Below are 24,228 nucleotides of genomic sequence, written 5' to 3'. Positions count from 1 at the left end.
GTAATTCTCCCCCCCCCCCTTTATCATTCCCCATTCCTGTTTCCCTCTCACACCATCTCTTCTTACCTGCCCATCACCTTCCTCTGGTGCTCCTCCCCTATCAGATTTCCCCCCTTCTCCAGCCCTTTATTTCTTTCACCAATCAACTTCCTAGCACTTTAATTCACCCCCTCCCCCTCTCCCGGTTTCATCTATCATCTGCCAACTTGTACTTCTTCTTCCCCCCTCCCCCACCTTCTTATTCTGACTTCTGCCCTTTGTTTCGAGTTCTGATGAAAGGTCTCAGCCCAAAATGTTGACTGTTTACTCTCTGCCTTAGATGCTGCCTGCCCTGCTGAGTTCCTCCAGCATTTTGTGTGTGTTCCCTTTTATAATATTTTACTTCAAAAGAATAGGTTAATCTTATTTGCTATCCAGTTGAGATGGCAGTTTTTTTTTGTAGTTAAACTACCCAGTACCAGTGACCCCTGTGTAAAGGCTATCCAGGTGACAGAAATTTGCCTTGACATAAATAACAAATCACAACACAAAAATTTGAGCTGCAAAATAAAATTCACTCTCACTGAATTTATGTGGGAGTGACAGGACTTCATATTACAGAAGATTGTAATATTATGAATTGCCTATCTTCCATTCTTTAGTTATTACCAGTTATTTCTTTCAGTTATTACCAGCAGTTTTGAAACTTTTAGGCATCCCTCTCAATTCAGTAATTTAAATGTGACGTTTTAGCTGGCATTCACTTAGATTATCTTCCAAACAGGGAATTACAGCTCCCTGTGCATTCTTTTTGTTATAAAGATTTTTAATTCTAAAATCAATTGGTACTGCAGCTGGAACTTCTTGTTTCCCTTGTTTGATTAAATTGGGTTGTAATGTTTAATTAGCAATCTCCATTTAAAATCAAGTATATCAATCATTAAAAAAGATTATTAAACACACTGTAACAACAGTTCTTCAGTCTCTTAACTAGAGTTAACTAGTCTAATCCCATTTCCCATTCTTTGTTGTGTAGCACTTTATATTAAATTCCAAAATACGTACCTGTATATCATCAAATTATTTCTAGTAGTCACTTATATATAAAAAAATACATGGCCCAATTTTAGTTGGAATACTTCACGATAAGACTAAATTTTAGTATACTTTTGATTAGATATTAATTTCAAAATAATTCACCAATTATATTTTTCTATTAGAGCCAGCGAAGATGGTTTCCATCCCATTCCACTTTTATCAGTTGGCCATACTGTACTGCTGATATTTTTGTCATTTCTTAGCACAAAGATGTTTATTTATTTAGAGATACAGTACAGAACAGGCACTTCGAGTCCACTGCCCAGCAACCCACCAAATTAATCCTAGCCAAATCATGGGACAATTTAGAATGACCAAATTAATCTCCTAACTGATAGGTGTTTGGACTGTGGGATGAAACCAGAGCACCCAGAGAAAACCCACACACACATGGGAAGGAACATACAAACTTCCTGACAGAGAATGCCGTTCTCTACCCTGAGCTGTAACAGCATCTCTCTAACCCGTATACTACCGTTTAGCACCAAACTGTGCTAAATCGTGATACTGTGGCATCTTCATCTTCCAAGTCTCCTCTTCCACATCTACCCACCTTCTTGCTGTCACCCAATAATATCAGATGAGGAATCATTCATAAAAGACCAATATCACTGTTCTGCTCAATTATTTTGGGCCACTTTTCCCATTCCCCTCTCTTTATTCAATTTCCAATCCTTTAGGTACCTAGTTTCACTGCAGTTCCAATACTCGCTAGAATTTAGCAACTAAGAAAAACGTTCCACCCATCCCTTTGCTTTATTTAGTTCAATTTTGTTTCTGAAATTGATGGCTGAAGGTTTACATTTTCTCATTACTGGATTAATATCCTGATTAGTAAAATAAATTCTTATACTGTGTCTTGTACAGAGATTTAAAAATGCTGTTAGTAAATGTTGCATTAATCTTGTACATAGTCTTCATTAGAGAAACTATTTTCTCATCTGAAATTATTTAGGAAATAATCATCTGAGCATTATGTATTTCTTAGGAAAATGTTGATATATTTCTATGTGTCCTAATTTAATTGTGATTCTTAAATGTCTGAGTTGTTCATTGCAATATTTGCGCTTGTTTGAAGTGTCAATTTGTTTATTTTGATTTTGAGATCCATCCAACCGTTTACTTTCAATTATTTTAAATGAAATGCTATTTTATGAGGGCATGTGCTTACAATCCACTTTATTCAACTTTCAGATCTTAAATGTGAGCGCCATTGTCCTTGCTAATCTCTGTGTTTCCTATATAATGACCAGTCAAAATGAAGAGGTAAGTAGAGCATGTGTTAATGTTTAATCCATACAAGAATGTGTGTGAGTGTGTGTGTATAATCACACCATTTATTGAATGCCTTAAGATTTTTGATATCTGATTAAGCTGTGGCAAAACTCAGTTTTTCTCTCTTCACAGATGCTGCACAATCTGCTAGATATTCCCACATTCACCTTTATTTCACATTTCCAGCAACATGTGTTCTATATTGCACCATTTCCACGTAATTTTTTGCACTTCTGTTCCCCTCCTATTTACACCACCATCTCCAAACAGTTCAGCTAGCTAAACAAGCACTTTCAACTTCTCCCTATCAACACCAAAATATGCCACTCATTTTTTTTCTTGATCTCCATCCTATCAAAGGTACTATATTTGTTCTCCCTGTCCTTTCCTCCTCTGTTACTTAATACATGCATGCTTTCTAAATTTTCTCCATCATGATGAAGGATCATCAGGTTGGTACATTAATTCTGTTTCACTCTCCACAGAAGCTCCCTGACCTGTTGAGTATTTCCAGCTTTTTCCTGTTTTTTATCCCCTTTATTTGCACTGATACCAATTTATCATTGACCCTCTTCATTATTTTCACATCTCACTGAGAGATGGATGAACACGTCAGCTCAAGTGTAACACAGAGAAATGCAAAGTGATGCATTTGGTTGACACATCAAATTTACCTTTATAGTTGGTGTTTCCACAAAGCCTTGCCTCATGTTGGTTAAGCTTTCAGCAGGTTTCTACCAGAATACTGTACTATCTGACTTGCTTTTCCCCTTGTTCTATTGTCTATTTTAATTTCCTTCTCAATTTTGATTTTATTAATTAGTTTTTAACTAATGATTTTTCATGCTAGTTCACTTTGGGTTTTTATATCTCTATTGAAAGGCAGAAGAATTGATGAGGAAGATTGAAAAGGAAGAGGAACAGCTGGCATATGATGACCCAGATAAAAAAATTTATCACCTTTGTATCGTTAATCTCGTTATAGGGTAGGTAATATCTTGAACTAATTAAGTGTTTGTGTTAGATAATTATATTTAGTTTATATTGGATTTTATCTCAAAAAATAACTAACGCACCAAAACTGTGATCTGCTCTCCCATTATTCAGAAATCCCAATGGTTCAGCATCTGGCTCACTGAGTGATGTTTCCTGTGGCCCATTTAAACACACCAAGGTCCCATTTCCTCACATCCTTTAATGTCACCTGGTTCACTGATCAGTTTATTGCGCTATTCTGCAACACCTAAACAAAAGTGAACTCAAGATGTTTTGGAGTGACATCCAATAATCTGGAAAATCGGTCCGTCCAGCAACACCATATTAGATTATTGGATTTCTATTACGGACGACTGAATATAGGACCTGAAGAGTTGGAAACAAATCTCAGTGTAGCATCAGTAGATCAATGGTCACTCTGTCAAGTGAATTGAATTTTTAAGAAAGGTAACGGGTATGCTGTGCACCACAGTACCTGAGGAAACATTGGATTGTGTAGTGGGAGAGAGAGTTCAAATAAAGCAAATGAAGGTAATCAGGACATTCAGTACACCACAATTCCTGAGGAGACATTGGATTGTGTATTATTAGGCACTTGGCAAGGGCCAGTAAAAAGAAGTTAGGTTTAAGAGGAGCGGCTATTGTTAGAGTGGGAAGTTCAGTCTTTGATAAAAGAAGACAAAGGTAGATCTTTTTTTCCATCTAATTTTTCTTTCATTCTTTCTCATTGCATAGTCAGAGCAGTGTGAATGCTAGGCAGGATTGTGGTATGCAACTTTTGCAGGGTGTGGGAAGGCAGTGAGACCTCCATTGTCCCTGGCGATTACATCTGCAAGAAGTGCATCTAGCTGCAGCTTCTTTCTGACCATGTTAAGGAATTATACCTGGAACTGGATTAACATCAGATCATTTGGGAGGCTGAGGGGTTGATTGACCGGACATACAAGGAGGTTGACTGTCAGGTGGGGGAAAAGAGATCGGCAGCCAGTGCAATGTATCCCTGTGGCCATTCTCCTCAACAGGTATGCCATTTTGGATAGTGCTGGAATGGGATGACCTAGCAGAGGAAAGCCACAGCTGTCAGGTCTCTGGCATTCAGCTGGCCCTGTGGCTCAAAAGGGAAGTAAGGAGAAGAAACAAGGCATAGTTATAGGAGATTCAATGGTAAGGGAAACAGACAGGAGGTTCTGAGGGCAAGATCGAGATCCCGAATGGTATATTGCCTGTCAGGTGCCAGGGTTAGAGACATCTTGGATTGAGTCCACAGAATTGTTAAATGGGAGGGTGGGCTTTCCACATATTGACATGGGTAGGAAGGGTGACAAGGTCCTGCAAAGTGAATTTAAGGAGTTAGGTGCTATGCTAAAGAATAGGACCTCCAGGGTTGTGATCTAGGAATTCTACCGTGCAACATGCTAGTGAAGCCAGAGGTAGGAAGATTATACAGTTTAACACTTGGCCAAGGAGATGGTGCATAAGGGAGGGCTTCAGATTTTTGCATCATTGGACTCTCCTCCAGGGAAGGTCCTATATACAAAGCCTATATATAAAGTCAGGAATTGGAAGATTGAGCATGGTGGGACTAATGTTCTGAGTTGTATCTACTTCGGTGCAAAGAGTATTGTAGGAAAGGCAGATAATCTTAAGGCATGGATCTACACATGGAGTTATGACATTTAGCCTTTAGTGAGACTTAGTTGCAAGAGGGGCAGCTGAGTGTTTCAGATTTCATTGTTTTAGATGTGATAGAGCAGGAGGGATTAAAGGGTGAGGGGTGGCATTACTAGTCAAGGAAAGTATCACAGCAGAGCTCAGGTAGGACAGACTGGAGTGCTCATTTACGGAGATTATATGGGTGGAACTGAGGAATAAGAAAAGGATGACCATGTTAATAAGATTATGTTATAAACCATCAATGTTCAAGTGTTGAAGAATTTTTATAATCTCTTCATGTCTTACCTTATCAAAAGCTTTGGTATAATCGATGAAACATGGATGTAGGTCTTTCTGGATCTCTATGGCATGCTCACAAATCATTCTAGGGATGAAGATTGTATTTTGCATCCCACTGTCTTCAATGAAGCCGCACTGCTCTTGCGCGATCTCCGGTTTCATGCTTTTTCTTGCTGTCATCTTGATTTATTTGATTTATTGCCCGTACAGGCAAGGGGATAGCTCAAGCGAAGCGGCCTGTGGAAAGCGGCCAGTGAGTGAGTGGGCCAGTGAAGGAGTGGAGCTTTGAGGCTTTGACTCGAGAGGCTTCGATGAGAAGAGGCGGAGGACAAGCTTGCTCGCAGTTAGTTTTCACAATGCCTCCTGAGATGGTGATGTGCCTCTCATGTGAGATGTGGCAGTCTTGGGGGAACTACCCTCTCTCGCAGAGTCACATCTGCCAGAAGAGCATACGGCTGGGCGATCTGGAAGACCATGTAAGGAATCTCGAGCAGCAGCTGGATGACCTTCGACTCATAAGGGAGAATGAGCCTTTCATAGATGAGAGCTACAGGGAGATAGTCACACCTAAGCTGTCGGAAGCAGGTCGTTGGGTGACAGTCAGAGGGGGGAAAGCAAAGGTGAGCAGACAGGTAGTGCAGAGCACTCCTGTAGCCATTCCCCTGAATAATAAGTTTACAGTCCTGGATACTATTGGCAGGGATGACCGACCAAGTGTGAGCCACGGTGGCAGGGCCTCCGGCACTGAGTCTAACCCGGTGGTGCAGATGCGTGGGACGGAGAAGAGGAGAGCTGTCGTCATTGGAGACTCTATAGTCAGGGGAGCAGACAGGAGATTTTGTGGACGTGAGAAGGACACCCGCATGGTTTGTTGCCTCCCGGGTGCCAGGGTCTGGGATGTCTCTGACCAGGTGCACGGCATCCTGGTATGAGAGGGAAAGCAACCAGAAGTCGTGATACATGTTGGGACCAATGACATAGGCAGGAAGAGGGATGAGGTCCTGAAGTGTGAGTTTCGGGAACTAGGCAGAAGGCTGAAGAACAGGACCTCAAGGGTGGTGTTCTCAGGATTGCTGCCAGTGCTATGTGACAGTGATGGTAAGAATTGGAGGAGATGGCAGTTGAATGTGTGGCTGAGGAGTTGGTGCAGGGAGCAGGGTTTTAGATTTTTGGATCATTGGGATCTCTTCTGGGGAAGGTGGGGCCTGTACAGATTGGATGGGTTGCACCTGAACTCGAGGGGGAGCAATATCCTTGCAGGTAGGTTTGCTAGCATGGTTCGGGAGGGTTTAAACTAATTTGCAGGGGGGGATGGGACCCAGAGCAATAGAGCAGTGAAAGAAGTACATGGAGTAAAGCCAGATCTAACATACAGAGAGGCTTTGAGGAAAGAGAAGCAGAATAAACGGTGTAAAGACAGTAAGGTAGAAGGGCTGAAATGTGTGTACCTCAATGCAAGAAGCATCAGGAACAAAGGTGATGAACTGAGAGCTTGGATACATGCATGGAATTATGATGTAGTGGCCATTACAAAGACTTGGCTGGCACCAGGGCAGGAATGGATTCTCAATATTCCTGGATTTCAGTGCTTTAAAACGATAGAGAGGGTGGAAAAAGGGGAGGAGGGGTGGCATTACTAGTCAGAGATACTATTACAGCTACAGAAAGGGTGGGTAATGTAGCAGGATCCTCCTTTGAGTCAGTATGGATGGAAGTCAGGAATAGGAAGGGAGCAGTTACTCTATTGGGTGTATTCTATAGGCCCCCTAGTAGCAGCAGAGATACAGAGGAGCAGATTGGGAGGCAGATTTTGGAAAGGTGCAAAAATAACAGGGTTGTTATCATGGGTGACTTTAACTTCCCTAATATTGATTGGCACCAAGGGTTTAGATGGGGCAGGGTTTATTAAGTGTGTCCAGGACGGACTCCTGTCACAGTATGTGGACAGGCCGACTAGGGGGAATGCCATACTAGATCTAGTACGAGGTAATGAACTGGGTCAGGTCACAGATCTCTCAGTGGGTGAGCATCTGGGGGACAGTGACCACCGCTCCCTGGCCTTTAGCATTATCATGGAAAAGGATAGAATCAGAGAGGACAGGAAAATTTTTAATTGGGGAAGGGCAAATTATGAGGCTATTAGGCTAAAACTTGCAGGTGTGAATTGGGATGATGTTTTTGCAGGGAAATGTACTATGGACATGTGGTCGATGTTTAGAGATCTCTTGCAGGATGTTAAGGATAAATTTGTCCCGGTAAGGAACATAAAGAATGGTAGGGTGAAGGAACCATGGGTGACAACTGAGGAGGAAAATCTAGTCAGGTGGAAGAAGGCAGCATACATGAGGTTTAGGAAGCAAGGATCAGATGGGTCTATTGAGGAATATAGGGAAGCAAGAAAGGAGCTTAAGAAGGGGCTGAGAAAAGCAAGAAGGGGGCATGAGAAGGCCTTGGTGAATAGGATAAAGGAAAACCCCAAGGCATTCTTCAATTATGTGAAGAAAAAAAGGATGACAGGAGTGAAGGTAGGACCAATTAGAGATAAAGGTGGGAATATGTGCCTGGAGGCTGTGGAAGTGAGCGAGGTCCTCAGTGAATACTTCCCTTCGGTATTCACCAATGAGAGGGAACTTGATGATGGTGAGGACAATATGAGTGAGGTAGATGTTCTGGAGCATGTTGATATTAAGGGAGAGGAGGTGTTGGAGTTGTTAAAATACATTAGGACGGGTAAGTCCCCAGGGCCTGACAGAATATTCCCCAGGCTGCTCCACGAGGCAAGGAAAGAGATTGCTGAGCCTCTGGCTAGGATCTTTATGTCCTGGTTGTCCACTGGAATGGTACCGGAGGATTGGAGGGGGGGCGAATGTTGCCCCCTTGTTCAAAAAAGGTAGTAGGGATAGTCCGGGTAATTATAGACCAGTGAGCCTTAAGTCTGTGGTGGGAAAGCTGTTGGAAAAGATTCTTAGAGATTTGGGCATTTAGAGGATCATGGTCTGATCAGGGACAGTCAGCATGGCTTTGTGAAGGGCAGATTGTGTCTAACAAGCCTGATGGAGTTCTTTGAGGAGGTGACCAGGCAGATAGATGAGGGTAGTGCAGTGGATGTGATCTATATGGATTTTAGTAAGGCATTTGACAAGGTTCCACACGGTAGGCTTATTCAGAAAGTCAGAAGGCGTGGGATCCAGGGAAGTTTGGCCAGGTGGATTCAGAATTGGCTTGCCTGCAGAAGACAGAGGGTTGTGGTGGAGGGAGTACATTCAGATTGGAGGGTTGTGACTAGTAGTGTCCCACAAGGATCTGTTCTGGGACCTCTACTTTTCGTGATTTTTATTAATGACCTGGATGTGGGGGTAGAAGGGTGGGTTGGCAAGTTTGCAGACGACACAAAGGTTGGTGGTGTTGTAAATAGTGTAGAGGATTGTCAAAGATTGCAGAGAGACATTGATAGGATGCAGAAGTGGGCTGAGAAGTGGCAGATGGAGTTCAACCCAGAGAAGTGTGAGGTGGTACACTTTGGAAGGACAAACTCCAAGGCAGAGTACAAAGTAAATGGCAGGATACTTGGAAGTATGGAGGAGCAGAGGGATCTGAGGGTACATGTCCACAGATCCCTGAAAGTTGCCTCACAGGTGGAGAGGGTAGTTAAGAAAGCTTATAGGGTGTTAGCTTTCATAAGTCGAGGGTTAGAGTTTAAGAGTCGCGATGTAATGATGCAGCTCTATAAAACTCTGGTTAGACCACACTTGGAGTACTGTGTCCAGTTCTGGTCGCCTCACTATAGGAAGGATGTGGAAGGGTACAGAGGAGATTTACCAGGCTGCTGCCTGGTTTAGAGAGTATGCATTATGATCAGAGATTAAGGGAGCTAGGGCTTTACTCTTTGTAGAGAAGGAGGATGAGTGGAGACATGATAGAGGTATACAAGGTATTAAGAGGAATAGATAGAGTGGATAGCCAGCGCCTCTTCCCCAGGGCACCACTGCTCAATACAAGAGGACATGGCTTTAAGGTAAGAGGTGGGAAGTTCAAGGGGGATATTAGAGGAAGGTTTTTTTTTACTCAGAGAGTGGTTGGTGCGTGGAATGCACTGCCTGAGTCAGTGGTGGAGGCAGATACACTAGTGAAGTTTAAGAGACTACTAGACAGGTATATGGAGGAATTTAAGGTGGGGGCTTATATGGGAGGCAGGGTTTGAGGGTCGGCACAACATTGTGGGCCGAAGGGCCTGTACTGTGCTGTACTATTCTATGTTCTATGTTTATAGCAGGACTTTCACAACATGGCTCTTCAAACTAATTTTGTGATGTAATTTGTATTCAATTGCTCTAGGTTATTTTTGACAGTGCAATAAACACTGACTTGATCATTTCCTCAGGAATGGAGACATGAGCTTATAAAAATCCTTCCGCACTTGGATGTTGATGGGAAAGATATCAGTATCATCAGAAATTTGGACTGGGGATAAAAGAGCAGGAATGAGAGTTGAATATGAGACAAGTGATTTTGTCCAGATTAAGAGGGGAGTCAGACAGGATTGTGTTCTCTTACTCGACCTATTCAACCTTTACAGCATGAAGATTCCAAGGGAAATTAGCAGTACCCCAGGCAAGATAATTGATGGATACAATTTGAACAACCTACGATGTGCAGACAAGGATAGCTACTTCTAAAGAGAAGCTCCAAGAAATACTAGATACAGTTGTCAAAGAAAGTGCTAAGTGAGGGTTGACCATCAACTACAATAGACCGAATATACAGTATGGTTATCACAAAGAAGAAAGAAATACAGAAATGCAAACTGAGAGTGGACAATGAAACAATCAAACAAACATGGAAGTTCAATGACCTGGGAGCACGATAACGTCTGACAATAGGGCTGATGTTGAAATTAGAAGAACGATTGGGATTGCTAAAATGCACTTTTAAGTGTTCGAGGAAATTAGTAAAAGATAATTTAATTTCTATGGGCATGAAACCAGTGTTGTGGTGCTATGTTCATTCCACACAAATTGGAATTGAATGCTGGACAATATCAGAGCAAAATGAGTGAAAACTTGGAGCTGCAGAAATGTGGTTTTTGAAAAGAATGATGAAAATATTGTGGACGTAACAAATGAGGAAGTGTTGCAAAAAGCCAGAATAAGAAGAAAGCCAATATTATCAATCAGGAAACAACAGCTGGAATTTCTAGGACATGTATTGAGGAAAGAGAAGCTCAAATATTTTGCAGTGATGGGAAAAATTGTTGGAAGAAAAGGTCACGGTCGACAATGCGTGATATTTATGTGCTACATCAAGGGATGGACAGGCAAAAGTTTTGAAGAGCTTATTAGAACATCTGAAATTAAAGACAGATGGAAGACCATAATCACCCACATCATACAACATGGCACATAATGATGATGATTATAGGTCACCCAACAATCCACAAGATTTAGAGGAGCAAATTTGTAGAAAGATCATTGACTGTTGCAAGAAACATAAGGTTGTGATAGTAGGTGATTTTAAACTTTCCGCATATTGACTGGAACTCCCATACTGTAAAAGGAGTGATTGGGATAGAGTTTGTCAAATGTGTTCAGAAAAGTTTCCTTAATCAGTACATAGAAGTCCCAACTAGAAAGAGCGCAATACTAGATTTCCTCTTAAGGAATGAGACAGGGCAGGTGACAGAAATTTGTGTAGGGGAGCACTTTGCATCCAGTGATCATAATTATTTTCAAGATAATTATGGAAAAGGTCTGGTCCTCGGATTGAGATTCTGAATTGGAGAAAGTTTTGATGGTATCAGATAGGAGCTGGCATATGTAGATTCAGCCAGGTTGTTTTCTGACAAATGTGTATTTGGTAAGTGGGAGACCTTCAAAAGTGAGATTTTTGAGAGGACAGAGTTTGTCTGTTCCTGTCAGAATAAAGGGCAAGGATACCCTGTTAAGGGAATCTTGGTCTACAAGAGATATTGGGACCCTGATTAAGAAAAAGGAAGATGCATAACAGATATAGGCAAGAAGGAGCATATCAGCTATAGCATAAGAAATGCAAGAGACACTTAAGAAGGAAACCAGGAGGGCTAAAACAAGGCATGAGGTTGCTATAGCAGACAAGGTGAAGGAGTATCCCAAGGGCTTGAACAGATATATTAAGAACAAAATGATAGCAAGGTACAAAATTGGTCCTCTTGAAGATCAGAGTTGTTACTGTGCATAGAGCCAAAGAGATGGAGGAGATGCTAAACTGATTTTTTTGTATCTGTATTTACTTGGAAGATGGACACATTCTACAAAAGGGAGGCAATGGACAGTATACAGGTTACAAAGGAGGAGGTGTTAGCTGTCTTAGAGTGGATAAATCCCCACGGTCTTCCCTCAACAAATATGGGAGGCTAGTGTAGAAATTGCAGGGGCCTTAGCAGAGAAATTTAAAACATTCTTGTTCCATTGTTTAAGAATGGCTCTAAGAGTAAGCCAGCAAATTATAGACTGGTGAGCCTGACATCAGTAGTGGCTAAGTTATTGAAAGGGACTGGATGTATAAGTATATGAATTGATAGGAATAGTCAGCATGACTTTGTGCATGGTAGGTCATTTCTAACCGATCTTAAGAGTTTTTCAAAGAAGTTACCAGGACTGTTGATTGGATGATGACTACATGGACTTTAGGAAGCCTTTGACACGATCCTGGATTACATATTGGCTTTGCGGGAGGTGTCCTCTCTGACTGGGGGCCTGTGACTGGTGGTGTGCTGCAGGGATCAGTGCTGGGTCCATTTTTGTTTCTCATCCGTATCAACTATCTGGATGATAATTTGGTGAACTGCTTCAGCAATTATGTGGATGAAACCAAGATTGGGGGTGCAGTGGACAGCAAGGAAGACTATCAAAGCTTGGAGTTGGATCTGGACCAACTGAACAAATGGGCTGAAAAATAGCAGATGGAGTTTAATGCAGACAAGTGTGAGCATTACATTTTGGGAGGACAACCCAGAGTAGGACTGAAAGGTTGAGCGGTAGGGCACTGAAGAGTGCAATAGAATAGAGGGACATAGGAATACAGATCTATAATTCCTTGAAAATGGCATCACAAATACATAGGGTTAAAAGCAAAATTTCTGTCCCCATTCCCATTCCAACATGTTGGACCATGGTCTCTTCTTTTGCCACAATGAGGGAACTCTCAGGGTGGAGGAGCAAAAATTTATATTCTATATAGGTAGCTTACAAACTGCTGGTATGAACATTGATTTCTCCTTCTGGTAATTTTTCTTCTCTTTTATATTTCCCCTCCCCCTTCCCTCTTCTTCTAATCCCCACTCTGGTCTCTTACCTCTTCTCCTACCCTGCTCATCACCTCTCCTGGTTCCTCTCCTTCTTCGTTTTCCCTTGGTCCACTCTCCACTCCTATAATATTCTTTCTTCTCCAGCCCTTTACCTTTTCCACCCACCTGGCTTTACCTATCACCTTCTAACTTACCCTTCCCTCATCTTTTTATTCTGCGTCTTTTTCCTTTCCTGATGAAGGGTCTCGGCCAAAACGTCAACTATTTATTCATTTCCATAGATGCTGACTGACCTCCTGAGTTCCTCCAGCATTTTCTGTGTGTTGCTCTGGATTTCCAGCATCTCCATTCCGGTATTTTTGGCACATTCACCCTCATAAATCAAAGTATTGAGTACAGGAGTTGGGGTGCTAAGTTGAAGCAGTGTAAGAAGTTGGTGAGGCCTAGTCTGGAATGTTGTGTGTGGTTCTGGTTATCTACCTACAGGAAAGATACGATTGAAAGAGTGCAGAGAGAAGTTAGAAGGATGTTGCAGGGTCTTGAGGACCAGAGTTATAGGGAATGGTTGAATAGATTATGACCTTATTCCCTATAGTGTAGAAAAATGAGGGGGGATTTGATAGATATACAAAGTTATGATGGGTATAGATAGAGTAAATGCAAGCAGGCCCTTTCCATCGAGGTTGGCTAACACTAGAACTAGTGGGTGAAAAGTGAAATGTTTAAGGGGAACATGAGACGGGAATTCTTAGAGGATAGCAAGAGCATGGAACAGGCTGCCAATGAAAGTGGTGGATGCAGGTTCAATTTCAAAATTTATGAGAAATTTGGTTAGATACACGGATGGGAGGGGTAGGGAGGGCTATTTTCCAGGTGCCAGTCGATGGGACTAGGCAGATTAATAGTTCAGCATGGACTAGATGGGCTGAATCTTTGCTGTAATGTTCTATGACTCTTATTCTGTATGAGTTTAGCATGGACAAAGGTTCTTATACTGTTATTGAAGTGGCACTTTATGGAAATTGTTTCCGGGCAGGTTAACTCCTGTATTGGTGTACAGGTATTGGTGTGGGTGGAGAATTGGTTAGCAGACAGGAAGCAAAGAGTGGGAATAAACGGGACCTTTTCAGAATGGCAGGCGGTGACTAGTGGGGTACCGCAAGGCTCAGTGCTGGGACCCCAGTTGTTTACAATATATATTAATGACTTGGATGAGGGAATTAAATGCAGCATCTCCAAGTTTGCGGATGACACGAAGCTGGGTGGCAGTGTTAGCAGTGAGGAGGATGCTAAGAGGATGCAGGGTGACTTGGATAGGTTGGGTGAGTGGGCAAATTCATGGCAGATGCAATTTAATGTGGATAAATGTGAAGTTATCCACTTTGGTGGCAAAAATAGGAAAACAGATTATTATCTGAATGGTGGCCGATTAGGAAAAGGGGAGGTGCAACGAGACCTGGGTGTCATTATACACCAGTCATTGAAAGTGGGCATGCAGGTACAGCAGGCGGTGAAAAAGGCGAATGGTATGCTGGCATTTATAGCGAGAGGATTCGAGTACAGGAGCAGGGAGGTACTACTGCAGTTGTACAAGGCCTTGGTGAGACCACACCTGGAGTATTGTGTTCAGTTTTGGTCCCCTAATCTGAGGAAAGACATCTTTGCCATAGAGGGAGTACAAAGAAGGTTCACCAGATTGATTCCTGGGATGGCAGGTCTTTCATATGAAGAAAGACTGGATGAACTGGGCTTGTACTCGTTGGAATTTAGAAGATTGAGGGGGGATCTGATTGAAACGTATAAGATCCTAAAGGGATTGGACAGGCTAGATGCAGGAAGATTGTTCCCGATGTTGGGGAAGTCCAGAACGAGGGGTCACAGTTTGAGGATAGAGGGGAAGCCTTTTAGGACCGAGATTAGGAAAAACTTCTTCACACAGAGAGTGGTGAATCTGTGGAATTCTCTGCCACAGGAAACAGTTGAGGCCAGTTCATTGGCTATATTTAAGAGGGAGTTAGATATGGCCCTTGTGGCTACGGGGGTCAGGGGGTATGGAGGGAGGGCTGGGGCGGGGTTCTGAGTTGGATGATCAGCCATGATCATAATAAATGGCGGTGCAGGCTCAAAGGGCCGAATGGCCTACTCCTGCACCTATTTTCTATGTTTCTATTTGCTTAAACCAAACCTTGCACAGCAGGTCTGTGGGTATTTGAACCACATATCAAAGGGTTTAGAATTGCCTGTTTGAAAATTTTCACTGGCAGGTAAAGTAGTTGTTTTCTGACTCGCCATTTGTTTACTCTGAGCAGGCAAAATAGCTAAAATTGCAGATAGATAATTCTTTGTAATCTTACACAGTTTTATATTCTCAATTCTATCAGGACTTTGTACTGTGCTAAAGGAAATTATGAATTTGGCATTTCAAGAGTAATAAAGAGCTTGGAACCATACAACAAAAAGGTAAGGAAAAAAAAACAAAGATACCAGATTGTATACAAGTGTCTTGTCTGTATACGAGTTTACTGTATATATCTAGCAAGTTCTTGAGAATAAACAGGAGGCCAAGGGTGAGTTATCAATGAGCAACGTAAATTAATTAGCTATTTCAGATTTGTAGCATGTTTTTCATCCTCTGGTTTTGTTGCTGATTTATTCATTAATGCAGGTAGAATCCTAAGAAGATTTGACTCAATGTAACTGTGATTTAAAAACTATGAACATTGGGAAAACACTGCACTTTATACATGCTCTATCTGCACATTATGTAGGCTGTTGATTGCAAAATATGAGGTGTATTCCAATTTCCCACTGCACTAATCAGAACTTGATTGTGATTGATTATATTCAGTTTTGTAATCAAGCAGCAGTTCACTGGCTGTTCTTGTCAATTCTTGACCTTGCGAGTGTAATTATGGCAATTCTTTGTGTGCACCACCAATTTCAGCTATGACATTCTTGACAGTCAATGGCCTTCTGTTCCATTGTATGTCAAAGAAATATCATTAAAAACATATTTTCCTTTAAATTAGATTTAGCCACATTTAAGAGGGATGTATTAATTTTCTTTCAAGAAGACCTAAAGAAAAATGAAACTTCTTGTTTTAATTGGCAGTTGTTGATAATACTGAACAATTCAATAAAATATTAGTATACATTGACTCCCAAACTTTAAAGTTTATTTTCTTCTCTACAGCTTGGAACTGATACATGGTATTATGCCAAAAGATGTTTTTTGTCTTTACTGGAAAATATGGCAAAACACATGATTATGCTAAGGGACACTGTTATACAGGAATGTATTCAGTTCCTCGAGCACTGTGAACGTAAGTACCCTAAAACATCATTTCTTAAGTCTGAAATATCATTGACTAGAAAATGAACAAGATACAGTGGCATGCAAAAGTTTGGGCACCCTGGTCAAAATTTCTGTTACTGTGAATAGCTAAGCGTGTAAAAGATGAACTGATTTCCAAAAGGCATAGTGTATCTCGCAAGACGATCCGGGTATTCCCTGACCAGAAACCTTGGGTGAATTATGAGGTCAAGTCCCTTTTAAAGGCTAGAGCTGCAGCTTTTAGGTCCGGGGATACCAGTCACTACACGGAATCCAGGCGTGAACTCCGGAAAGCCATTAAGCGTGCCAAGAGGCAATATCGAGCCAAATTGGAAGCCCAGGCTAACCAGAGGGATGCCAGTAGACTATGGCAGGGTCTAATTGAGATCACTGGGCACAAAGAAAAGGCTGGGAACATCAATAACTGTAGCGCTTCTCTTCCCGACGAAATTAATGTATTCTACGCAAGATTCGAACGGAAGAGGAGCGTCCCGTTCCCTCCAGATGAACCGGACCTGGTGGCATCAAGATTCATCGTCACTGAGGAGGACATTAGAAGGGCCTTCCTGAAGATAAATCCAAGGAAGGCGACGGGCCCAGATGGCGTCCCAGGACGGGTTCTCCGGGCCTGTGCAAGCGAGCTATCTGGAGTGTTTGCTGACATCTTCAACTGCTCCTTGCTTCAGTCTAAGAACCCCTCGTGTTTTAAGAAGGCAACGATAATCCCAGTGCCGAAAAAGAGCAAGGTGGCATGCCTGAGTGACTATCGACCTGTGGCTCTGACATCAATTGCTATGAAGTGCTTCGAGCGATTGGTTATGGCACACATCAACCACAGCCTACCGGTCAACCTCGACGCTTTGCAATTCACCTACTGGAGCAACAGGTCAACGGCAGATGCCATCTCTCTGGCCCTACATTCCTCCTTAGAACACCTGGAGAATAAAGACACATACATAAGGCTCCTTTTCATTGACTACGGCTCTGCCTTTAATGCCATCATTCCAGATAAACTGATTCTAAGCTCCGGAGCCTGGGCCTGAGCACTCAGATCTGCAGCTGGATCTTCAACTTCCTCACAGACAGGACCCAGGCTGTAAAAATAGGGGTCAAGCTCTCCTCTACAATCACTCTGAGCACCAGTGCCCCATAAGGCTGTGTACTCAGCCCCCTGCTGTACTCACTGTACACCCACGATTGTGTAGCCAAGTTTCCATCAAACTCAATACAGGTGTCCCCCGCTTTTCGAACGTTCGCTTTATGAAACCTCACTGTTACGAAAGACCTACATTAGTACCCTGTTTTCGCTTTCAGAAGGTGTTTTCACTGTTATGAAAAAAATCAGTGCGCGATAAAAGGCAGCGCGCGCCCCGAGCAGCCGCTCACCCCCGGATTCGGAACGGCATTGCTTAATCACGTTGCATTGAACAGCCGTTAGCAAGATGAGTTCTAAGGTGTCGGAAAAGCCTGAAAGAGCTTGTAAGGGTGTTAAACTTAGCGTAAAACTAGACATAATTAAGCATTTCGATCGTGGTGAACGAAGCAAGTACAAAGTCAGTTTGGCTTGTGGAAGTTGACGAAGCTGATGTTGAAGAGGTTTTGGCATCCCATGACCAAGAACTGATAGATGAAGAGCTGATGCAATTGGAAGAGGGAAGGATAACAATCGAAACCGAATGCAGTAGCGAAAGTGAAGCAACTGAGTGAGATTTTCGCTGCAATGATCAAGTACGATTTTAATTTTGGAAGGGTACGTAGGTTTGGGGGATATTTGCGGGATGGTTTGAGTGCTTACAAAGAACTGTATGATAGAAAAATGCGCGAGGCTCAGCAGTCAAGCAAGTCTTCCACATCAGCCACAGCAGACGACGAACCTCGACCTTCGACACCAAGGCGGGCAGTCATAGGAGAAGATGAGCTGCCTGCCCTGATCGACGATGAGATGACACCCCCGTGTCCCACCACCCCAACCCCTGGGCCCCGGACAGATACTGTACCGATTCGCGGAGAATGCAGCAGTAGCCGGGAGGCTCACAGCACGTCTTTAAGAAAAAAGCCGAAATAAACATGCTAATTAATTAGGTGCCACCCGGCACATAAATGTCGGCGCAGATCAGAGACGACTGCATCGCCTCTGATCTGGGCCGACAATTACGTGCTAGGCGGCACCTAATTAATTAGCATGTTTATTTTGGCTTTCTTCTTAAAGATGTGCTGTGAGCCTCCCGGCTACCACTGCGTTCTTCGCGGCAATGTATCGGTCGGCGGCCCAGAGGGTGGGGCCACTGCACCACCCCAGCCTGCGACGACTCAGTCTAACACACCATCATCAGTGTGCTCGGCACTGAACCAATTCCGGTAAGTGATACTACACTGTACATACATTATTTCTACTTTATATAGGCTGTGTATTTTTACGTGTTATTTGGTAGATTTGGCAGCTTCATAGTTTAAAGGTTACTGGAGAGCGTGTTTATGCCAACAGCGCTTGCGTGAGATTTTCGGCCGAGAGCGCTTGCATGAGATTTTCGCTACGGAGATCTGTGCAGGTAATCGTTGTAGAGAAGTAGTTCTACTTTATATAGGCTGTGTATTTATCATATCATTCCTGCTTTTACTATATGTTACTGTTATTTTAGATTTTATGTGTTATTTGGCATGATTTGGTACGTTATTTTTGGGTCTACGAACGCTCACAAAATTTTCCCATATAAATAAATGGTAATTGCTTCTTCGCTTTACGACATTCCGGCTTACGAACTGTTTCACAAGAACGCTCTACCTTCGGATGGCGGGGGAAACCTGTATATAAGTTTGCTGATAACACAACAATTGTAGGCCGTATCTCGGGTAATGATGAGTTTGAGTACAGAGAGGAAATTAAGAACCTGGTGGCATGGTGCGAAGACAATAACCTATCCCTCAACATCAGCAAGACGAAGGAATTGGTTGTTGACTTCAGAAGGAGTAGCAGACCGCACGACCCAATTTACATCGGTGGTGTGCAAGTGGAACAGGTCAAAAGCTTTAAGTTCCTCGGGATCAATATCACAAATGACCTGACTTGGTCTAATCAAGCAGAGTTCACTGCCAAGAAGGCCCACCAGCGCCTTTACTTCCTGAGGAAACTAAAGAAATTTGGCCTGTCCCCTAAAACCCTCACTAATTTTTGTAGATGCACCGTAGAAAGCATTCTTCTAGGGTGCATCACAACCTGGTATGGAAGTAGTCCTGTCCAAGATCGAAAGAAGCTGCAGAAGATTGTGAACAAGGCGCAGCACATCACACAAACCAATCTTCCGTCCTTGGGCTCACTTTACACCGCACGCTGTCAGAGTAGTGCTGCCAGGATAATCAAGGACACGACCCACCCCGTCAACACATTTTTCGTCCCTCTTCCCTCCGGGAGAAGGCTCAGGAGCTTGAAGACTCGTACGGCCAGATTTGGGAACAGTTTCCTTCCAACTGTGATAAGACTGCTGAACGGATCCTGACCCAGATCTGGGCCGTACCCTCCAAATATCCGGACCTGTCTCTCGGTTTTTTTGCACTACCTTACTTTCCATTTTTCTATTTTCTATTTATGATTTATAATTTAAATTTTTAATATTTACTAATTTTTTTACTATTTTTAATATCTAATATTTGTAATCCAGGGAGCGGGAAGCGCAGAATCAAATATCGCTGTGGTGATTGTATGTTCTAGTATCAATTGTTTGGCGACAATAAAGTATAAAGTTAAAAATGACACATTTCTTTAATATTTTAAGCAAGATTGCTTTTTTATTTCCATCTCTTACAGTTTTAAAATAACAAAAAATGAAAAGGACCCGAAGCAAAAGTTTGGGCACCCTGCATAGCAGTACTTAGTAACACCCCCTTTGGCAAGTATCACAGCTTGTAAATGCTTTTTGTAGCCAGCTAAGAGTCTTTCAATTCTTGTTTGAGGGATTTTCGTCCATTCTTCCTTGCAAAAGGCTTCTAGTTCTGTGAGATTCTTGGGCTGTCTTGCATGCACTGCTCTTTTGAGGTCTATCCACAGATTCTGGATGATGTTTAGGTCAGGGGACTGTGAGGGCCATGGCAAAACCTTCAGCTTGTGCCTCTTGAGGTAATCCATTGTGGATTTTGAGGTGTGTTTAGGTTCATTATCCTGTTGTAGAAGCCATCCTCTTTTCATCTTCAGCTTTTTTTTTACAGACGGTGTGATGTTTGCTTCCAGAATTTGCTAGTATTTAGTTGAATTCATTCTTCCCTCTACCAGTAAATGTTCCCCGTGCCACTGGCTGCAACACAAGCCCAAAGCATGATTGATCCAGTCCCGTACTTAACAGTTGGAGAGCGGTTCTTTTCATGAAATTCTGCACCCTTTTTTCTCCAAACATACCTTTGCTCATTGCAGCCAAAAAGTTCAATTCAAAAGGTTCAAAGGAACATCTAAACAAGCCTGATGCATTTTGGAAACAAGTACTGTGGACTGATGAAGTTAAAATAGAACTTTTTGGCTGCAATGAGCAAAGGTATGTTTGGAGAAAAAAGGGTGCAGAATTTCAGGAAAAGAACCCCTCTCCAATTGTTAAGCATGGGGGTGGATCAATCATGCTTTGGGCTTGTGTTGCAGCCAGTGGCACAGGGAACATTTACTGGTAGAGGGAAGAATGAATTCAATTAAATACCAGCAAATTCTGGAAGCAAACATCACACTGTCTGTAAAAAAAGCTGAAGATGAAAAGAGGATGGCTTCTACAACAGGATAATGAACCTAAACACACCTCAAAATCCACAATGGACTACCTCAAGAGGTGCAAGCTGAAGGTTTTGCCATGACCCTCACAGTCCCCCGACCTAAACATCTTAGAGAATTTGTGGATAGACCTCAAAAGAGCAGTGCATGCAAAACGGCCGAAGAATCTCACAGAACTAGAAGACTTTTGCAAGGAAGAATGGGCAGAAATCCCCCAAACAAGAATTGAAAGACTCTTAGCTGGCTACAAAAAGCATTTACAAGCTGTGATACTTGCCAAAGGGGGTGTTATTAAGTACTGACCATGCAGGGTGCCCAAACTTTTGCTTCGGGCCCTTTTCCTTTTCTGTTATTTTGAAACTGTAAAAGATGGAAATAAAGAAGTTTTCTTGCTTAAAATATTAAAGAAATGTGTCATCTTTAACTTCATGCCTTTTGGAAATCAGTTCATCTTTTACTTGCTTAGCTAATCACAGTAACAGAAATTTTGACTGGGGTGCCCAAACTTTTGCATGCTACAGTATAAAATCTTGAAGGTTCTCTATATTAAAGAAGAGTTTTGTTTTAAATAAGTTAATAGTACTGTTGGACTAAATTTCCTAAGAACACTACATCTAATGCTGTATGCTAACCTTCTCAAATCAGGGTATCCAGGTCTCCCTGCATAAGAGAGATGAGGCATGAACTAACTGGATTAGTCATTGAAAGAACAAGAGCATTCCCAAGCACTGAGCAGCCACCTGACATGCAAAAATAAGACTTTTTTTTCTTGAATTAATTTGACTTGATTCTTCCCCTTTACATACAGTTTTCGTGAAAAAGTTGTATTTTCCCACCTTCATATGAAACCAATTCAAAGTGTTCAACACCAACCATTCCTTAGCTTCCATTATGGTGTCACCTGAGTGCGCTCATTTTCTTCATTAGCATGGATATTCTCTCAACATGTTTCTGAAGACCTTTAGGTGCCACTTGTGTGTTTCTTCCAATTTTTGCATTTAACTGTTTTTACTGTACAATATATTGCATTTAGATATTTGTTGCATTCACACTTTTCTTGGCTATGTGTAAGCCTTTTTCATGTTGCCTCTTGCCTCATTTTGTTGATCATAGTAGCTGAACCACACTTTTCAGGAGTACAGTGTTTTTACAATGGAAAAAAAATTTATCTGAACCATTTCTTGCATGTTTTACACATGAATAGTTCAGCTGAATTTATAGAAGTCATGACCCTTAAACATTAATTGATTGTAACTCACTTTGCTATATCTGAAGCTCATGAAAAACATTGTATAATTATTATAATATACAATTACATTAATATTCTTTTTATTTTTGGCCCATTAGTTTATGGCAAAAATGTACTAGCAGTAATTGAACAACCTTTAGAGGAACAAAGACTGCATACAGGAAAGAATACGGTTACGTACCAGGCACGACTGTTGAAGTCACTCATCTATGAGATCATCGGGTGGAATAGCTAATAAGTATTTAGATTTTATTTTTAAAAACACAAACATACTTGGATCATCTATTAAACTATAAAATTATTTTTAAAATTTAGCCCTAGTTCAGAAGTTCATTTTTTTATTGAAATTTTTTTTGGCATTTTGCTTTCAGACAACATTGTATAATTTATGTCATAAATGCTCCCAGTTTCACAAATATGTGATTTACATATTTATTTGTCTAAACCTGGATAAAGCAAACTACTTCAAATCCTATTAATGATGATTTTGTTCCACATTTCACCAAATATAATAACCAGTTCTAAGAAATAATGCCAAACAAGTATTTTATAAACTTTCATTGTTCTGTGTATTTATGGAAGCACAAGTGTATGATCTTACTTTTAAAAAATTTGTTTCTAAAATACTATAATGACAAAATCTTTGCATTTTAGATCTTGAATAAAGTGGATAATGAAAACTACAGATTATGTTGTATCATTTAATCTACAGTAGAGTTGCTTAACATTCCACAGTATAAACCAGACAGTATTTTAAAAAATCACTTCAAATATCTTATTTTCTAAGATTAAATGAAAAGTCCTCTGATTCCAAAAAAAATGTTGGTAGTTTCCATAAAATTCAGTAAGAAAATGTAAGGAAAAAAATCATTGAAATAAACTACATTTTTAAAAAATCCAAAAACTAATGGAACAAAGATTATAATACGTCACTGAGAAGCAAAATAAAAATACAAGTACTGGAAAACTGAAATAGAAACAAAATGCTGTTGGTTGAAGTCAACTGATCAGGCAGAGAGAGAACCAGAGTAACAATTCAAGTTATTGCCTATCATAAGAACTTAAGAACTGTGCTATCTCGCCTGCCAGCATTTTGTCAGCATCTTTTGAAAGGGATTTGCTCCAAATTTTTGGGCCACTATGATAGGAACAATGGAATCATAACTCATGCAATACAATGCTGTACAACTGATTGGGTGGAACTTCTATTAAACTTTAAAGGCTAACTGCCCCCATGGTAACATTTTACTATGAATAATCAATTATATTCATTTACTATAAAGCAGCCTGAGCTCTTGAATGTTAATATTTTTAATCAACTTCTGTCAGTCATAAAGGTCATACTATATTAAAGCAAATAGGATTGATCTAATAGTTTCTTTTGGATCTTATTAGTTAGCCTACATGAAGTACCGGTATATGCTAACAAATTGATTTTACTTCAGTCCTCTCAGCCAAAGAAAATGATCCCACCAGCTATCCCAGATACATATATTTATCTACAATATAGAACTATTGAACCCAATGACTCTACTCCAGCTTCACCGGTCCCTTGAAGCTGCGCGGATTGTGCATTAACTGAAATGCTCTTGCGCACATAGACTTCATTGCCACGCAGCTGGAACTTATTTTATGTAATTTAATATAATTTTGAAATTATGCTAATCTAATTTTGAATTTTTTATACAATTCTAAAATACCTTGTCGTTGTTAATGATTATAATACATGAATTTTCTAAATAATAAACGTACCACGACCTTTACATTGAAACATTTGAGCTTCAACCTATTTACGTTGTCAGTGTTTCAAGTTACAAATTGTAACAAACACAGAACAGAAGTCAGTAGCTCATTGTTAACATACTGCTAGCATGCTTAACGCTGATGCTGTAATATGCATATTACAAAAAAAAATTTGAAGTTTAGAGCCCGTGTAAAAATTTCCTGCTCAGAGCAGTTGTAAAAGGAAATAGATGGAACGTTGGCCAGCTCCCACTTACTTTCCTGTAACCTCTTCTCACTCACCTATTGACTACCCCGATTCTCTTTTTTCACTCACCTATACTATAGGTAACCGAGCTAATTAACTTAACAAAAGTCACATAAGAGGAAACCAGAGCCAGGAAAAATAACATAGTCATGATCTGAACTCGCCATTTGAAAACAACTAATTCTATATCTATCTTAAATAGAATTTCACTGAATGTCTTACCCTTGCTTACTCAAGATAAACATTTTTCCACCTTCAACTTCAGCTAATTGTAGGAATAATTGTCTAAACAACTTAAGTCATAGGACGAAGTACAGAATTGTTGTTC

At 41.1% G+C, this 24,228-nt stretch overlaps 1 protein-coding gene across 3 annotated transcripts in view; it reads left to right on the top strand.

Moving 5' to 3' along the window:
- The window catches only part of ift70 (intraflagellar transport 70), a 104,751-nt gene extending 82,105 nt beyond the window's left edge, over positions 1 to 22,646 (top strand). The window contains exons 15-19 of one of the 3 annotated variants that reach the window (XM_063057383.1): positions 2,272 to 2,343; positions 3,235 to 3,338; positions 14,965 to 15,043; positions 15,777 to 15,906; positions 22,009 to 22,646. In XM_063057383.1, coding sequence (XP_062913453.1) covers positions 2,272 to 2,343; positions 3,235 to 3,338; positions 14,965 to 15,043; positions 15,777 to 15,906; positions 22,009 to 22,145 — 522 coding nt within the window. In that variant the 3' untranslated portion in view covers positions 22,146 to 22,646. Of the gene's footprint in view, positions 1 to 2,271; positions 2,344 to 3,234; positions 3,339 to 5,511; positions 5,762 to 14,964; positions 15,044 to 15,776; positions 15,907 to 22,008 lie in introns of those variants that run through there. The other 2 variants (XM_063057384.1, XM_063057385.1) reach the window with 2 other exon arrangements.
- Positions 22,647 to 24,228: the final 1,582 nt, after the last annotated feature.

The sequence above is a fragment of the Mobula hypostoma genome, chromosome 9 (genome assembly GCF_963921235.1).
Source record: "Mobula hypostoma chromosome 9, sMobHyp1.1, whole genome shotgun sequence".
Taxonomy (NCBI): Eukaryota; Metazoa; Chordata; class Chondrichthyes; order Myliobatiformes; family Myliobatidae; genus Mobula; species Mobula hypostoma.
Note: the sequence above shows the minus strand (reverse complement) of the source record. Positions and strands in the feature narration are given on the sequence as shown.